Source organism: Anolis carolinensis, chromosome 4 (genome assembly GCF_035594765.1).
Source record: "Anolis carolinensis isolate JA03-04 chromosome 4, rAnoCar3.1.pri, whole genome shotgun sequence".
In the NCBI taxonomy this organism is placed as follows: Eukaryota; Metazoa; Chordata; class Lepidosauria; order Squamata; family Dactyloidae; genus Anolis; species Anolis carolinensis.
In genome coordinates, this window is record NC_085844.1 from 207191166 (window position 1) to 207210606 (window position 19441).

The window sequence follows — 19441 nt, forward strand, 5'->3', positions numbered from 1 at the left end:
ATGCATATTCCAGATGGACGACAGCCAGGCAGGATCGGAACACATTCTGGTCCTTGTGCTCCTTCCAGATTGCACTTCATCCAGTCGCTGTAGGGGCTCTGCAAGGATATTTCTTTTTATCCTTTGTCCCAAAAGATTTAGGACAGGCATCAAATCTATCCTTATCTGGTTTAATCTTGTGAGAGGCACTGGTTAAGAGTGAATAACTTATCCAAAGCCACTGTTTCAAGGTCAAGTGAGGTTGTTGTTGTTTTTCCTTTCACAAACAACTTACATCTCCCATATGAAATATGGGCTGCCGTTTATTGATTATTTTAAGAGAAATAATGACATTTATTTTCTTTCATAATGCACACAGAATTATGGAAAGACTTGTTGTTATGATCACTCTTTCAATATAGAAGTTGTAGAAGCCCCTATTAAAAATGAATATTGCAGTTTCTTTGTATGAAAGGGGGAAACGGGATAAGAGTGCTCTTGTCTTTGCCTCTTCTCACTGCATTTGTGCTGGATCCCTATCCCAACACTGAACCAAATTCTTGGGGTTGTTTTTTTGTCAGAATTGTTCAACTTCTACATGAGTATATATATAGTAATTTAAATTCTTTTATTACCTTTATCATATTTTATTGTAGACCTTTGTTTCCTGTAATCCATGATTGTAGATACAGGCCATTTTCAACCTATGCAATATTATTTCAGTTTACTTAATTTACAAAATCCATATCTGATTTAAACCTATGAGATACAATCAGGGAAGAGAAATTACTTATCTAAAGTCACATGGCCAATCTCAAAGTCACGTAAGGCTTGTTTTTGTAATACCCTATATCTCCCACATACAAATCCAGTTCTTTCACTCAGAGGTAAGTAACATATGGTTTCCATATGATGCTGGACTACATCTTCAGTCTGCCCCTTCCTCAATACTTGGGCAATATTTGAAACTGCTGCAATTACATTGTAGGATATTTGAAGGAATACCCCCATGACTTATCTGCTGTATTTCTCTTCTCATTTGGGATCTGCCATGATGTTTCAACTATAATGTGCTCATCTAGGATAGTATGCTTCACTTATCTCATTAGCGAACTTTCCTAAGTTCTGTACCAGCCAGGACAATGATTTGAGAGCCCCTAAAGCATTACAATATCCCTCCTTTTCCATCATTTCTCATTTCCAATTTCTTAACTCACTTACCATTTGCTTGAAGGCATTCTCAATGGCTCCCACTACTAAACTCTCATGAGAAATCACCTTTTCCATATGGAAGCGTGGCAGGGCGTTATTTGGGACCTCAACGTCTTCCTGTGCAATAGGAGCTTTATTTGGTTCTGCTGCAAATGTCCTAGAACCATCCTGTAGGCAGATTGGAGGAGGGGATGGATCTTGCAAGATGTCTACCAAATCCCGCAGTTGGTCCCGGATGTGAAAGTGAAGCAGCTTGGAAGCCATGATTGCAGCTCCACTTCCAGCATGTCCATCAAACAAACCCCAGTAATAAAAGCACAGGCCTTTGCTGCCCTACAGGGAGTAATAAAGAAAATGAAATGACCAACAATAAAAGAATTACCCTGAAAAGGAAGCAAAACAATAAAAATGTACATATGATATAGGAGTGATTGTCTTCCTTGTCCTGATATCCCAGTGACCTGCCAGTGGAGGCACAGAAAATGAAGGGAAGGCAAGATCCAAGAGTTCAGATATCCACGTCTACTGACAATGGATTGGATGTAGAATGTCACAGTCCTGTGCAATGACTTTTTCTGCCCGTAGAAGACAGCAACACTGACAATAAACAGTGCTGAGAAGTAGATTTTAACAAAGAGCTGGCCCTATCACTAGGCAAAGTGAAGACACTGCTTTAAGTGGAAAATGCCAAGAGGGAGGAGTTCTTTCTGAGGGAACATCTCCACTGTAGAATTAACACAGTTTGACACCAATTTAACTGCAATGATTCAATGCTATGGAATCATAGGAATTATAGTTTTACAAGGTCTTTAGCCTTCTCTGCCAGAAGTGCTGGTCCCTTACCAAATTACACTGAGTCATGACATTTAAGTGATGTCAAGCTGCATTCATTCTACTGTGTAAATGAACCCTGACTCTCCCAGGAGTTCCCTGTTTTTGAAAGCAGAGTCAATTAGTGACTTCCATACCACTGGGAAAGGGAATCTACTTCAAAGTTTATATCAACTTCATAGCAATTGAAAATAAGGTTCATTGAACTGGATAGCTCCTTAATATTTCGATTAAAACCTCGAGTGGATTCACTATCGCACTGCTATAGAAGTCATCAATTGCCACTACTTGGAAGACATAACTGTGAGTGAGTGCCAAGTAGCATGTCCTGATTCTTTAGACTGGCCTGTTGCTGTCAGAGTGTTGTAGAGAGTACTATACAATGTTGTCAGTACTGAATTAAGAGTAAAGTGGCAGTGCAGTCAGCTTCTGTCTGAAATGGAAAAGTAGTTTTGCCTTGGGTAGCAAAACATATTGGAACAGCCCTGCCCCAAGGGAAGGGGCAGAGGGAAGGCTTTAAATAATAAATGCTATGGGGGACATTTATTCTTGAGGTTGAATAAATATCCTTGGATTTCCTTGGCTGAAAAAAGGATGCCAAGGTAAGTGAGAAAAGCAGAATTTTTTTAAAAAAAGGCTCCTACAGTTTCCAGTTCAAATTCTGCAAATTGAGAAACTAGCTTTCTGTGAAACATTTGATCTGCTTCTTCTAAATATGCAAGAAGTAGTGGTGTGACAGAGTTCTGTTGGTTGATCCATCAATACCTTATTCACCTTTTCTTATTTTGGATTGTATCAGGTGTTGCCCTATATATGTTTACATCCATCCTATTAGTCTTATGGGTTTGTTTTTTATTCTTTTAGTTTCCAAATGCAACATACATTGATTCCTGTGATTATGGCAGATAGAAAGTGTTTATGAAACTCACTGCCAATTCTACACATACAAAGCTTGTGCACATAAAGCTTTGAAAAGTTAGTTTTTGGAATACAACTTCCAGAATTCCACCAGCCAGTATGGCCAGTGACTGTGCTGGCTAGAGGACTCTGGGAATTGTAAACCCCCAAAGTAACATTTCTAAATTGTGCTTTACATGTGTGAAATCAGAATGAGGTTAGGGGCCAGTTCTCCTATAGAAACCCATGGGACACACAGTTCTCCATTACAAGAGAAACCATTGGTGAGTGAGCTTTGGTCACTTAACCACCGAACAGTAGTATTATCGAGCCCATATTTTACAAGTTTGTTTGCAAGAAGATCATGGGAGACTTTGTCAAAGGCCTTAGTAAAATCAAGATATGATAATCAACTGCATTCCCTGCATCTACCAAGCTTGTAGTCACAGGAAGAGACATCACATGACCCTAAAAGGGTCTGCAGAGGAAAATTGACGTATCTGTGTTAGGTACAAGGTTCCTGGATGCTGGTGGGGATGTGATGGGCTCTTTTGATATGTCTAAGAGGATGTTGCAGATGGGACTCCTCAAAAAAGCCAATGCCTTGCATGATGCTCCAATGGCCATTGCTTAATAAGATATGGAACTACCTTCCCACCCCAAACAAAAGAGAAAGTGCTGTTAACTGAGACATAATATTCAGAAGAAGACACAGTTGTCACAAGGCTCACCTCTTCCAGATCTCCAGAAGTTTCCTTAGGGGCTGGGTTAGTCCTTGGACCTCTTCTCTTTTCCACAAACACAGCTTCACAGCAAGCTTGATCCTCATTATGTTGGCTTTTGCCAGCATTGATGACCCTGAACAAGAGAGAAAGACCAATAGAATAAGATGGGCTTAAAGGCAGCGTGTTTCATTTGTTTCACTCATTTGCGTTCATCTGTATACTGCCAGCTCTTGAAAAAGGAACAACCAAAACTGAGGACAAATGAGCGGATTTTCTTAAAACAGAAGGTGATGCATGGATACTTCCAAGGGGAAACTCCTACTATTTACAATCAAGGAGGCATAGTGCACATATTTCAATTTTTTCTTAAGAGATTTTTCCTGGTAAGTAAAAGGATGGAAGAAACATTGAGAAAACGTGGGAGGGCAGTAAACAGGATATGACATTTTCCTGATAGAGTCTCACTAATCCAAGCCTCGCTTATCCAAGCCTCTGGATTATCCAAGCCATTTTTGTAGTCAATGTTTTCAATATATAATGATATTTTGGTGCTAAATTCATAAATACAGTAATTACAACATAACATTACTGCATATTGAACTACTTTTTCTGTCAAATTTGTTGTATAACATGATGTTTTGGTGCTTAATTTGTAAAATCATAACCTAATTTGATGTTTAATAGGCTTTTCCTTAATCCCTCCTTATTATCCAAGATATTCGCTTATCCAAGCTTCTGCCGGCCCGTTTAGCTTGGATAAGTGAGACTCTACTGTACTCTGTAAATTTTCATTAATGAGGCAGTGTGACTGAACAGTAAAATCTCATCTGAAAGCACAGAGAGAGGATTTATGTACTTGGAGGCAGCTCAAAACATTTTAATACATCTCAGTTTGTTGTCATTGGCATGAGCAACTTTATATTCCCAAAGGAATGACTCTGCGCTGGTGTGCTTGTGAGAGATGTGCTATGCTAAGAGAAAGAATGAATTAAGCAGTGGAAAAACAAGGGAAAATTACAACTATACAACACTGTCTGACATCCCATAAAATTAACTAAACAGAAGAAGGGAAGGGTTTGAGATAAAAACCCTAATATCAAATCCGAAGTTGTGCAACTGTTCTGCCTAAAACACGCAACATTTACAGGGGGGCTAGAAGTCGCAACCACTTTCCATTTGTAATTCTATGTGCTCTTACTATTTATCTCATTTTTTTCTTTCCACAAAACAATCTATTGAAAAAGGAAAGATGGAATAGCTACCCAGTGCCTTTTGAAGTAAAACTTTAAAAACTATCAGTCTGGAACAACTTCTTTATACTCTTTCAAGTATATAGTAGTTCCATCTCAGGCAGATTGTATACTAGATTATCAGCTCTGGATAAAAAACCATTGCTAAAGAACTTTGCTCAAGCCCTTCAAGGAAGCCTTTATCTTTACTGAAATAATACTGAAAGAAGACTCCATCAAGAATGTGACTAGCAGTAGAGACAATACTTCTCAGAAGAGAGAACTGAATGAGTAACATGAACCAGAAGTTCTTGTTTGCCTGATATAATTCCGTTCTTGTTCATTATTGTTCCTTTGGGATACAAAAAATAGGGTAACATGCATATTAACTGCAAAACCCAGCTCTGTGAGAGGAAGTTATAGAGATGCAAAGCAGGAAGTACTGGATAATTCTGTTTGTAGAGCAAAGTGGTTTGTCACTGAAGAAGTGTGGCTGGAAAAGATCTCACAGGAGTTTTAAAATTTCCTCTCAGGCACACTTTCTCAAAGCTAAGCAGCTGAGAAATACCTCACATGTTTCTGAAGTGCCGAGTGTTTTTTTAAAAAGCATAAAGAAATTTGAAGCACACAGTAGCAGAATTTTTGCAAATTACAAAAATGTAAGTATACACAGATGATAAGGAACAGACATATTTTCTTGACCATTTCAAGGCCAAGAAAGTGATCAGAAAAGTAAAAGTGGTCAATATTCTGGCTTGCTTAGCTTTAGAAAGGTTGGTGTGCCTATCTATGGCTTCAGAACACACCATTTCAGTTTCAATTGAATTTGAACAATGTCATGTTATTTCCTCCTGCTGAATTCTGAAAAGAGAGGAAGGAGTGTTACAAGATATACTGCGAGATATCAGAAACTTATTCCAGATACTATACCACTGTATAGAGTCCAGTGAGTGATCTTGATTTGTAGGTTACATCTTCAATCTCAGTTACAGCATATTTATTTGTACCTGATATATACATAACATTGTGTGGGTAAAAACTTTTCACCCCTGCTCTGATGCTAACAGTGCAGAAAGCTGCATTACACTTAGTCACAACCTTCAGCCATCTATCTCAGTACTGCTAACTCTGACTGGCAGGAATCACTTTCCAAGTTTTAGGCAAGATTCCTTCCTAGTCCTATCACTCCTATTCCCTGGTATTCTCCATGTTAACAATTCCTTTGATGTGAAGTTACAATACAAAAATACTTCACTTTGTTCGTACAATTAACATTGATAAGTGGAAAAATATGGCCTAGACCCCTCTGCCATTGCAGTCCTTCACCTTATCTCTATGCTTTGGAGAAATGCATGGGCTTTTCTGGAAGGTTATCAGAGGAGTAGTTACAAGGGGATGGTAGAGTGAGGCAGGGTTTCCCTCAAATAAGAATTTACCTCCCCAATGAAATTTTCCTTCAGTTCCCAAATTTCTAGCATTCTAGAGAGTAAGACCCTGGAAAGCATTTATACCGAGAACTCTCCTGTTTGCCATCGTGTCATTCCTATATATCTGCATCTGTTTTTTCTTGCTTAGATATGTAATGTTTACATTATTGGGGATTGGGGAGGCTCTTACGTGAGCCCGTGAGCCCAGAGACACCCTGCAGAATGATGCACCACTCAACTTTGGAGAACAAAGTAACACAGGAACTTTTACTTAATCTAAGAGAACAACAGAACAATAGTATTTACAATAGTCCCTCTGATTGCTTACAGGAATCAGAGTTATAGGCAGTACTTTCTTTGTCCATGAATCTGCTTCAGTGAAGATCAGCAGCAAACAAGACTTCAGAAATAGTCAGGCCTTTCTGAGTACAGAGCCATCTTCGTTCCAGCCAGTACTCAGAAGACTCACACACACACACTCAGAGAAACCTGTTCAAACTGGTTCTCCAGCAGCAGGATAGCAATAGTTACAAACCAATTCCCCAGGTCCTTGCAAACTTAGCCAATCGGCTCCATACATTAAACTTTGTTGACTTATGGAAGACTACTGTTATCTCGAGGAGGTAAACCAGGTGGTGTGCAGTTGCCACATTTTTCTATGCCCATTGGCAGCTTTCCATGCCCCTAAAAAGCTCTGCAGGAATGAAGTCTCCTTTAAGGACAGCTATGGAATGAGGGAGGATATTTGAGTTCGCCTGGCTGGTGAAAAATAGGTGCGATTACATTGTTCTGAGTGGCACATCACCCTTTTTACTTTGGCAAGATATAAAACCTCTACATCTCAGCCTAATGTTGAACTTCGATGCAGAGTATGGGCGGTGCTGCCTGTTAGCCCAAAATGGGGCCATCCTGGTGCTGTTCCTGGGTTCCCAGCAACAGACTGAGGAAAACTTGCTTGGTTTATATTTCTTTCTTACATTTTTTGTAATCATGTCTGCATCTTCAATAAATTTCTTTCTGGAATTACAACTACTTGTAATTGCCTTCAAATCCAGCAAAAAAGAGAACCCTTTGCCTTTGGCAAACAGACATTCACATTGTTTGTTTTGGCTCAGTTCCACACTTTATGAGTAATCTCAAATCTCGATTTAGGCTTTTGAGGTACTACCTGAGCCTTTTCTGCAAACTGGATGTGCATCCGCTTTACTCATTTGACCAAGTCATTCTTAAAAGTGTTGAACAATATTTTGACCAGGACTTTAACCAGTTGTCATCTCATGTGTCATTTTTTCCCCAGGATGACGAGAGACCACTAGTGAATATTCATCGAGTACAATTTCTCTACCAGTTAGAAATAACATTACAAACACAACTTTGGAAGAAATCATGTTGGGGAAGTGGACAGAGAGAAAAGGAAGTCAGTCACATGTAGCAGGCATAGTGGGCTAAAATGTGAGCTCATCTGCTGAAGCTGAATGATGAGAGATTTTGTTTAAACAAAAAAGTACTTCTTTAGACAATGAATGCACTGCTGCAAAATTCAGTACAGTATGACCCCCGTACACATAGGGGATATGTACAAAACCCTCCGTGGATGCCTGAAACTGTGGATGATAGTAAGTATCCATATTAATACAAGAGAGATACCAAGAGAGTCATATCTTGATAATGACTTATAGTTGCTGGTGGCCCTATTCTCCATGAACTTGTCCATTTAAAAGCCTTCCAAGTTGGTCACCATCTTTATATCCCATGGTACAATTCAACTCCCTTATCCTTGGACTCAATATCTGTTGTTTCACTTAACTCTACTCCAAAAAATATTTTCCCCTTGGAAGTGTTTGTGTGCCTCTCTATGTCATCTAGTACAATTCTATGGTATGCTTCTGGTTCAAGTATAGTTCTAATAAAGAGTTTATCATTTGCTGGGGAACACGAACATAAGTGTGTGGGGACTGCTTTTGCAGCCCATGTATGAACTAAATGCTGGATTCAGTTTGGTTCTTACATTTTTAAACACCAGTTAGTTGATGTAGCTGATTCTCTGCATACATACTCTTAAGTTAAATCCCAGAGGGTTTGCTGAATCATATTACCTGTTCAATGTACTGAAATATGAACCTGCATACCAGGTGCTGCTGGTGTTTGCAACTTCAGCAGCTTTTCATTTAATAGTGCTTAAGCAAGACAAAATAAATAACGACAGATAGAAAATTACCAAAAATTGTTTCAAAAGAAGAATGACCAATGAGAAGTTCTCCTATTGGTTTCAGGTCAAATTTATCACTGGGAAAGGCCACTTGCTCCTCTCTTTCAGGCCAAAGATGTCTGCTTAAAAAGCCAAGTAGGTTTTATGAATGCAGAGTGGAGTTTTTCTACTACAGAGTGTGCTCAGTTGTCTTCCTTCTTTGCAAGGTGAATGATGAAGATTTATTGAATTTTAAAATAGACCATGAAGACACTGAAATAGTTAAAAGATTATCCTCACATTGGATCAGTCATTAATCAGAATGAAGACTGCAATCAAGAAATCAGAAGACTAGGACTTGGTAGGGCAACTATGAAGGAACCAGACAAAACTCTGACAACTCAAGATAAATCACTGAATACTAAAGTTAGGATTGTCTATCACATTGCAGTTGCCATTTCTATGTGAAAGCTGGACAGCGAAGGCTGAAAATCAACTTATTTGAAATGTGGTGCAAGAGGAGAGTTCTGTGGATACCATGCACCGACAAAAAGGCAAATAAATGGGTCCTAGAGTAAATCAAGTCTGAACTCCCTAGAAATCAAAGTAACTAAACTGAGATTGTTGTACCTGACACATCTTGACATATTCAGCACTAGAATAGATGATCGTGCTTTGTAAGGTAAAAGACAGTAGGGGGGGGGAGGAAGACCCCATTACAAGCGGATACCCAATCAAGGAAGTTATGACTCTGAGTCTGCAAGGCCGGAGAAAGGCTGTTGAAGATAAGGTGTCTTGGAGTCAAAGTCAACTTGACAGCCATTAGCTATACAACAAGGATTCAGTGGATCAGTCAGTTTTGCCCTCCTGTTCATTTGCGTAGGAAATCTCGAAGGTCAAAACCTTGCAAGTACAATCATTCATTTAAACACCCAGTCACTTAATAGAGTGACAAAGCTATATCTGGCACAAGGAGTGGGAGAGAATGTGCTTTTGTTACATTACCAAGAGTGTACTGTCACAGACAGAACGCCACCAAATAAAGTTCAACACAGTTTATTAAAGTTACAGAACTAAAAAATGCCCGTAAGAAACAAAGGACTAGGCAAACACTTGCCTTCAATGTGAAAAGATACAAAAAAGACTCCGCTAGTACTAAAAACGGTTCAAAAGATAAACCGGATTAAACAGGAGTTTAATCCAGGTTAAATCAAAAATGCTTACTTCAGCCTGGCAATTTAAACAAACAAAAGTTGATAAACAGAGATTCAATATAACACAAATAACTGGCAGCAGATTCCTCTCTGCTACTCAAAAGCTACAATTGAGTATCTAAGGTTGTTACTCCTCTGTGCAACGAGCGAAATCCGGGTCCAGGTACATCAATCAGGGTAGCAACGGTCAGCAGGGTCCCAATCCGGTCCAAGGTCGAAAGCCAGGTACAGACGTCTTTAGTTCACAAGTTCCACCGATAGCCACAGAAAGGATAGTCCGAGGTCGTAGTCAGTCAGTCAGTCCAGCGTCAATCCAGAGTAGGCAATTAATGTCCGTCAAAAAGACGACGGAGGTCCAAGCTATCAAGATTAAACACAAGTTGCACAGAAAAAGCCCACACAGTTCCTCCCGCCGTCTATGCCCAGTGTCCTTGGTAACTTAAGTATTCAGCAAACGAATCACACCCGTCTTCAGGAAGTTCCCCAACAAGAGCCCAAGCGTTCGTCCAGATTACCTTGCCCAACGCAATTAGCCATTGATTCTAGACCCCATTTTATGCCAGTTCATAACTCCTCATCGCTGTCAGCTGCTATCCTAATTCCAGGTGCCTCATCATCATCATCCTCATCAGAGCTAAAACACCTTTGACTACGCCCCACAGCATCCCCAGCTGTGGATCCCGTTCCATCCCTCCAGCCCGTCCACGGGTCCGATCCTGCAACCCGCCAGTCGCCTCCCATGCTATCATTGCCGGTGACACCCAAATCCTCCCTCACACGAGTCCATTCCATGTCATCCTCCTCTGAGCTAACCATCTCTTCCTCCATTCCCTCGGTAAAACCCTCAAAGGAGTCTTCGTCTGTTGGTTCTGCAAATAAGTCCCGGAGCCGTTTCCTTTCGCGCTCCTCAAGAGAGTCTGACTCTCGAGGAGTCTTACGACCTCGTCTCCTAGTATCGGAGCCAGAAGGCTCAACCATAACATGTACGGAACTGGAATCTGACACAGACTAAAGTGCAGACAAAGGGTTAAGGCCTATTTCACCACACAGTGTTTCCAATCCAGCTAGCCCTATTGTTCTTGTTGTTTTTAAACCAACCAAACAACCAAAACAAAGGAAACTAAAACCCCAAAACCACACCTATACACACCAAGGATGTCAGTCACATCTAGGAGACATATTTAAAAGTCGCAACTAGTTGGCTTTTCCATAAGTACAGTTAAAAAAGGAAGTGCCTGATATTGCAAACAGTTATGTCAACTCAGTTTCCAAATAATTCAAATACATGCACAGTTCTTCATTTAGAGTCAAATAGCCAGATCTTAGAAAAATTGCTTTCTTTGACAGCAGCTGTAAGAATTACTTAGCCAGCACAGCCAGTGATTCAAGGGTGCTAGGAGTTGTTCTAGACAAAAGAGTAACTTCAAACAACTCAGTTCTGAACCCTTAGAAGCAGGCATCAATCCAATCTTCAGGTTACTGGTAAGTATGTTAGAGCGGCTGCTCAGACTGAACTACAGCACATGTGTCTACCTACATAGAACAAGCGGGTGACACTGATTTCCAAATGAAAATTTAGTTTCCCCATTAAACTCAATGACACTCAGTTTCCATTCATAAACATTCACTAGATTGGACTGCACATAAGTACTCTACAAATTTGTAACAATAGTTCTCAAAAAGTAAGTACTTAAGAATGCAGTTGGGCGCAGTGGGCAAGGTGTCCCCTACTCAAATAAATGCCCCCAAAGAAAACGAGCCAAGCCAACAAAACAACTTCCCTGCCCACATAAATATATTTAGAACCTGTATATTATCTCAGAGCTGAACCTTAGCAACCTTCTTACAAGAGGCCCTTTCTTATCAAACAAAGCCAAACTAAGGTCACATCAAGTCATGAGACCATCTGAAGAAAAGTGGAACCTTCAATTTACTGGAAACCGAAACTATTATTATTGCAATGAATGTAACAATACAAATGGGTTGAAACAGTAAAGCAGTAGCAGCTCTGTTTAATTCCATTACTGTGTTTTATAATATGAAACAAGATAGCTGAAGAGCAAAACATTGATTTTTAAAAATAAAAACAGTCTTAGTGAAATGAAGCATTACCACCTTTCTCTGGAAAGACTTCTGCCTTTAACAGCTAGATGACAGTTTCCCTATTTCCCATGCCAGAAAAAGCCTCATCTCCTGAATTTATAACCATCAAGTAGGTGTTTGTTTGTTTTTAAAAAAAAGGGAACTTATCAGACTACAAAATAAGAAATTCATTCACCCACACATTGGGCTAAACACCAGATTATTTTTTAAATAGTTGGTTATTTTTATATCTTGGGATTTTGTGTGTCCTCAATACATTTGGGATATATATTTCAAGTTTTTCTCCTACCTGCAAAAGAACAGAAGCTATTTGTGTATTATGTAGGACAGACAGACTGGAGCAAAAGAGAGGTGCCCTAAATGTACCAAGTCAATTCTACGTGCATGTGGCTGTATTTTTGCTGGGGCATATAAAGAGAGGGCTTTAATTCCTTTTCCCATTCCACATTGAACACCAGATCTGGCTCTGTGAAAAGAAAAGTGATTTTGTTCATTTTTAGGACTGTTATATTATCTAGGTGTCTATCTCATTGTTAACATTTAGAAAAGTTTGTGAATTGGCATGTCATCCTTGTGAAAGTGACATACTCATGTTCTTTTGTTTGTAACATAAAATTACCAAAGTCCAAGAAAGCTACAGGTCCAATACACAAGGACTGATAAAGTTGGGATCTGGTAGAAAAGACACATTTGCTTGTCTTTGTGCAGCATTTATAGCTGGTAGGTATTCTCATGGTTCTGTATGAGGTTTGTGAACATCCCTTATCTAGAATTCCCAAATTCGAAATGCTTCAAATACTGAAATTGTCCGAATGGTTTGCTTTCTGATGGTTCACTGTACACAAACTAATCAACATAATTATTTAAAACATTGTATAAAATTATGTTCAGTCTGTATGTGCATAAGCTGTTTATGAAAGATAAAGGAATTTTGTATTTAGACTTAGGTCCATCTCTAAGATACTTCATCATGATGTATATGCACATACAAACTCTGAAAAAAAGTCCGAACACATCTAGGCCCAAGCATTTCCCAAGAGGAATGCTCAACCTGTACTAAAATTCTCTGCTGTAGTTCATGGAAGTAGTCTAGATGTCCCCAGCTGAAAATTCCCAACCCCTCAATCAAACTACACACTCTGGATAATATATAGTACAAATATACTTTAAGCTCCATCCCAACATTCTTTCATTAAAAAATTTTAAGGAAATATTTCCACAACCAACATGCCCTGAATTGCTATGGCAGTAAGAGCTCTATATCTCTTTCCATGATACATGGGGCAGCGTTAAAAAGGGAGCATCTACATCAGTGTTTCCCAAACTCTGGTCTTCCAGATATTTTGAACTTTATCTCCCAGAATCCCTGGGAGTTGAAGTCCAAAACACCTTGAGGAACAGAGTTTGGAAACCACAAAAGAAACCTTGTACCAAATCCCCATGAGTGTCCACTGAAGTTTATCTGTCTTGAGTGTTCACTGAAGTTTATCGATGGAGTCCGATTTCTAAATTATTTTGCATTATGCAACTACTCTTCATGATTTGCTAAAAAAAGTTTCAACACCTCCACTGCCCTGAAAAAAATTTTTTGGCTATGGTCCTGCCCATACAGCCCAGAAAACTCACAGCAACCCAGTCTTTCATCTTCTAATGCCTAAGAGTGCTGATGCCTCACCAAACTACAAATAGCATTGGTCCATGGCAGTTGGTGTCACACTGCATTCATTCAACACACCCTTATAATCATGGTACTCTAGAGTTGGGGTGCATCTTGACACTGTAGGATGAGAGCTCAATGGGAGTCTTGGGAGCTGTAACTTGTTGATGTGGCAGCACTCCTTGCTACAGACCTTGGAAAGCTACAACTCTTAGGATTAGATTTTCTTGGGTCATAGCAGATAAAGTAGAGTTAAAGTATTCGTTTAAAATGTACATCAGGCATGGGGAAACTTGGACCCTCCAGGTGTTTTGGACTTCAACTCCCACCATTCCTAACAGCCTACGGGCTGTTAGGAATGCTGGGAGTTGAAGTCCAAAACACCTGGAGGGCCCAAGTTTCCCCATGCCTGCCGTATATGAATGAGGGATTGGAATGGGAAAGTGCAATAGGGCTGCAACAACAACCACACCGAGATCCCCTCCGCCAAGTGCCTCCCTCCTTCCCTGCCTGGGCTCTTACTCAGCGTAGCCGGTGCTCCAGGGCAGGCGGCGCCGGCTCTCGCGTGGGCTCTGGACGGCTCTCCCTGAGTGGTCGTCCGCCTGCAGCAGCTCCTCGGCCGTCAGCTGCAGGAAACCCGGCCTCGAGAAGCTGCCTCGGCGCGGAGGGGCCGCCGGATCCCGTTTGCAGGAGCTGGCAGCGCTGGAAGAGGACGAGGAGGAAGCAGCAGCAGCAGGAGGAACAGAGCCGGCGATGGGAGCGGGCGGCGGAGGGGAGGCCGAGGCTGCCTCTTGGCTGGAGCTGCCGAGCCCCCCGACGAGCTGCGCCATGGCCGAGCGCACCCGGCTCAACATGCTGCCTCCGGAGCGAGGAGGAGGAGGAAGGCGGAGACGGGGAGGAAGAGGAGGAACTGCCGCTTTAGGGAACCGCAGCTTCAGCCGCCGCCGCCGCCTCCTCCTCTTTTCTCCTCCCCTGGCGGCATCTTCAAGTGGGGTCTGCCTGGCTTTCGGCGCCCACCTCCCAGCTTCGCGTCGCCACTGCCCCGCTCCCAGGGGCTGCTTAAAGGGGGCGCGTCCCCCCAAGACGGGCCCTCCTCCCAAAGGGGAGAAGGTGCGTCTCCCTTGTGCAATGAATGCAATTGGGCACCAGGCGCACTGCCATGGCTCAAGGCTGTGGAATCACCGGAGATGGAGCTGAGCAAGGTCTAGAGCAGGCATGGGCAAACTCGGGCCCTCCAGGTGTTTTGGACTACAACTCCCACCATTCCTGACCGCCTCAGGCCCTTTCCTTTTCCCGCTTAAGCGGCTGAGGGGGGAAAGGAAGGGGCCTGAGGCGGTCAGGAATGGTGGGAGTTGTAGTCCAAAACACCTGGAGGGCCCGAGTTTGCCCATGCCTGCTCTATCGCATTCTCTGCCACACAGGGTTAGTTCCTCCCACAATTACACTGTGTAACACAAGTTCAAAAATGTTCTGTTCCTGATTTTAAAGTGTTATTTCCCGTTCAATTGTGTGGCACTTCCTTTGAAAGTTGTTGTGGCTGCCACAAACTATGGGTTGCTGTGAGTTTTCTGGGCTGCATGGAAACATTCTCTCCTGATGTTTTGCCCTCATCTATGGCAGGCATCCTCAGAGGTTGTGAGGTCTGTTGGAAAACGATGCAAGTGGGGTTTATATATCTATCTGTGGAAGGTCCAGGGTGAGAGAAGAACCCTTGCCTGTTTGAGGCAAGTGTGAATGGTGGAACAGGCCAGCTTGATTAGCATTGAATGGCCTTGCACTCCAACAACCACCATGTCAGACTACAAGATAAACCATTGAAATCCACAAGCATGTGGACAATTTCAACAGAACCATGAATTTTTTTTTTAAAAAAAAACCCCTCTAAAATCACTACAGTAAATAAAAAACACCACTCAGAAAACAAAGGAATTCCAGACATGAGACAACCAGGGCAGCTAACACCTTCCCAAAAAGGATTCTCCCAGGCAGTAAGCAGCCAGACCTTGAAGCTGAAAGGCTATTCAAGGCGGCCAATTGAAGCATTCACACCTGCTTCAAACAGGCAAGAGTTCTTTCTCAATTCTGGACATTCCACGGATATATAAACCCCACTTGCCTAGTTTCCAACAGACCTCACAACCTCTGAGGATGCCTGCCATAGATGTAGGTGAAACATCAGGCGAGAATGCTTCTGGAACATGGCCATACAGCCTGGAAAACCCACAGCAACTCAGTGATTCCTGCCATGAGAGCCTTCAACAACACAAATAGATGTGTTTGCATGCATGCCTTCATGGTGGCACATGCCTCACCTATGGGAACTCCTTCAGGTAAAGTTGTCTCTCAGAATCCGCTGATTTGATATAGGGGGCAGCATTTCAGTATCCCACTGCATACAATGAGACTTGAGCATCCACGGATTTTGATATCCATAGAGGTATCCTGGAATAAATCCCCTCAGATACAAAGGGCCCACTGTAATAATCTGTTTAGCTTCCAGTCACAACAAATATCCAAATAATCCCCCTCTGCAAAAAAACACACATGCACACAATCTATCTTCCTATAAAGAAGATAGATTTTCTGCTTTTTATTTCTTTTGACACCAGCTCTTTAAATGGACTCTCAAACCACATTCCCAGTTTTTGACAGTCTCACAGATTCCATTATGTTTAGTATTTCCTTCTCCATTATGCCCGGTGTTCCTTTTGTGTATGCAAAACTCACTGCAACCTTCAACATCATATAGTTAAGACACTGACCCCTCATGACTTTAATTAACTCACTGTATTTTCCACCCAACAAATATGTATGGATGGATACCTACTATTTTTGGTCTCGTTCTAATAATTCCTTTCTACAGAAATGTCTGTAGCCGCAGTCTGTTTTATGATATATACTGCTTTATGGGCATATACCTGCAGTAAGCTGAGCCTCTGCCAAGAGTCGGATGGATAGCTCTTGGACCCTTACTGGCATCATGACTAAATGTTAACAGCTGTCAAGTTATATGGAATGGGTTAAAATGAATAACTTTGGTATTTGTAAAGTTTATTTTGACAGTTTGAAGCTGGGAACAGATAGGAAGGATGAGAATGGCCTGGGAGGATGACTTTTCCTTTTTACTAACTTACTTGCATAATTCCCATAGCTGGCAGGGGGATTGGGTCACTGACACTTCAGATTTCTGTGTTTGCTTCTGCATTGAGTCTCTATTGGGAAGAAGGAAGGATAAAAATAAAGCAAATAAATAAATATAACCCTTGAAACTCCATCATCAATTATTTTTGCCCTTGTGGGGAGCTACAGTCCATTAGGTAACCATGGGGAATTGGATCACTTGCCTGGTAGAATTTGTTGTTTCAAGACCCAAATCAGCCATTGACTCTGGGTGGTCAACGTACTCCATCAATAAAAAGACTAAAAGCTTGTGTGTGGAATATCGTCTTCTTTGTCACTAACTGTTGTGTGCCTTCAAGTCATTTCTGACCATATGGGTCTTCTTGACAAGATTTGTTCAAAGAGAGGTTGCTGCTGCCTTCCTCTGTGACTGAGACAGTGTGAAATTGTGACTTGCCCAAGGTCACCCAATGGGTTTCCATGGTCAAATAAGGATTCAAACTCCGATCTCCAGAGTTTTAGCTCAATCCCTTGCATTGTATCTTCTGCATTTGGGGTCATGGCTTGTATGAGTAACTCCAGCCTATAGCTGAAAGGTCTTTAGCAGGGAGTGAAGATAATTTTTGTATTTGCTGGATTATGTTTTTGGGTATCTGCAGTCCACTGAGCAATCAGTCATTTAGTTCAAATGAGATAAATCCTCTTTGCCAGGAAGCTATAAACAGACTTTCTTATTGCCTGTTTTGTGGTATAGCATTACTCAAGAACCCAGCAGCAGTTTCTGTCCCTGCTTCCTGTTTTTGGTGTGGTTGAATCTTCTGTAAACTGGTGCTCGGTTTTTTGAAAACAGTGTAGAGTAGGTAAAGGTAAAGGTAAAGTTTTCCCCCTGACATTAAGTCTAGACATGTCCAACTCTGGGGGATGGTGCTCATCTCCATTTCTAAGCCAAAGAGCCTGGGTTGTCCATAGACACCTCCAAGGTCATGTGGCTGGAATGACTGCATTGAGCGCCATTACCTTACTGCTTATCTAATCACATTTGCATGTTTTTGAACTGTTTGGTTGGCAGAAGCTGGGGCTAACAGCGGGAGCTTACTCCACTCTCTGGATTCGAACTGGCGACCTTTCGGTCAGCAAGTTCAGCAGCTCAGAAGTTTGAGTATTTTGAATACCATATAGTCTCCCATTTGAACATGTCTGGATTTAAATTTCTTACACAAAGAGGCCATTCTCTTTCCTGTCACTATCGGAGATATGGACACCAAAGAGAGCTTCTAGAATTTCCAGCAAAGGGAGCTTTGAGTGTTTTCTCTTTGTTGTCTATTCACTGTACAGAGCAAATGTTGTTTGTTTGTTTGCAAGTTTAAAAGCCCTTAGGTCTTTCGGCTGAAGGGTTTTTGCAATCCCAAATTGATTAGCTAATTTTCTTGATACGTTTTTAACAATGTGCTTTTAATCTCATTTTTACTTTTGTATATTAATTGTATATTAATTCAGTTTGACTACTTTAGATTATGAGTGTGAGCCAGTGTAGTGTGGTAGTTTGAATGTTGGACAAGGATGCCAGGAGACTAGGGTTTGAATCCCTGCTTGATCACAGAAACTCAGTTGGTAACAGACAAGTCAAATACACTCAGGTGCAGAGGAACCGGAGAGATTTTTTGCACAAATTCTGTCAATAATCCTTGCTTTAGGGCTGCCTTAAGCCAGAAATTCTGGCAGTGTTAGGTAACAAAACTGAACTTCAAAGGTTTAGAGAATCAAGGTGCATCTTCTATTGCTTTTTGTAAAAAAAAGAGCACAATAGCTCCACATGAGACTGCTTGTTACTACACTCAAACTGCAATTAGGCCTGATGCTCGCATTAATGATGCTCATGCATCTCTTGTATTGGTGCCAGACAGCAGCAAGTCTGTTCATTGTCCTCATAAATTGTGAGGGTGTGTGTTGGAGTGAGGGGGAGAAAAGCACATCAAGTCATTTATTTTTCTTCAAAAATACTATGTTAATTCATTGAATGTAGAAAGGCCTTGGAGCATGCCCATCTGATCACACAGAGAACTGGACAGTTCACCTTCTCCATTCATTTCAGGGGTTTCCTTTGGTTGCCATTAAGACTGCTATAGAAGGCATAGTTCATTACTTCATTTTTTGCCAAAGCAAGGAGCAGAAAGAAATATTTCTCAAGGTGATACTGCTCTGATGGTTGAATGGATGCCATTTAAGCAAACTAGCCCAAGTGATAGTTTGCTCATGAAGCTTATAAAGAATGTGTTGAACAAATTGGCCACCTCCTTGGCTGTGCAGACAAGAAAGCTGACAACCCACAAGTTTCCTCCAAAGTGCAGTTGTGACCCATCAGCATTTTGCATCACTTGTGTCCTTGCAGTACCTGCCCAGGAATAAATGTGCTAAGGCAGCACCTTTCTTGGCAAGAAAATCCTGCAAAGACTCCAAGCAGTGATGACTAGTCAGGGTAATGGGAGAAGGTTGGTGGCTTGTTTTATATTCAGGAGAGATGTCCCATTGAAAATGCAGATGGTTGATGAAAGAGGCAGACAAGGATGTTCTGACTGGAAGATATATCTGTCAATGTTCCTTGCCAAGTCATTAAAGAAAAAGAGAAACAGTGAACTACAAGGAAATTCTAAGCCATATTTCCAGCACCGTTTACTTCCAGGGTATGTAAGGCCTTAATCTCATACTCTATTTAATGTTTTTGCAAAACAAGCATCAATATTTTTAAAGGAATATGTGGAATGCTTTTTACGTCTATATGAAGAAATCACATAATATAGTAAAGTTTTTTGAATTATAGCTGCCAGAGGTGCAAGCTGGTTGGGAGATTCTTTCAGTTGT

The 19441-nt window shown here is 41.3% G+C and overlaps 1 protein-coding gene across 2 annotated transcripts in view; it reads right to left on the reverse strand.

The window, feature by feature from the left end:
* The window catches only part of ppm1j (protein phosphatase, Mg2+/Mn2+ dependent 1J), a 34799-nt gene extending 20184 nt beyond the window's left edge, over positions 1 to 14615 (reverse strand). The window contains exons 1-3 of one of the 2 annotated variants that reach the window (XM_008109845.3): positions 13985 to 14615; positions 3651 to 3777; positions 1258 to 1524 (exon numbers count right to left, since the gene is read on the reverse strand). In XM_008109845.3, coding sequence (XP_008108052.1) covers positions 1258 to 1524; positions 3651 to 3777; positions 13985 to 14316 — 726 coding nt within the window. In that variant the 5' untranslated portion in view covers positions 14317 to 14615. Of the gene's footprint in view, positions 1 to 1200; positions 1525 to 3650; positions 3778 to 13984 lie in introns of both variants that reach the window. The other variant, XM_008109844.3, reaches the window with a different exon arrangement.
* Between the last annotated feature and the right edge of the window lie 4826 nt (positions 14616 to 19441).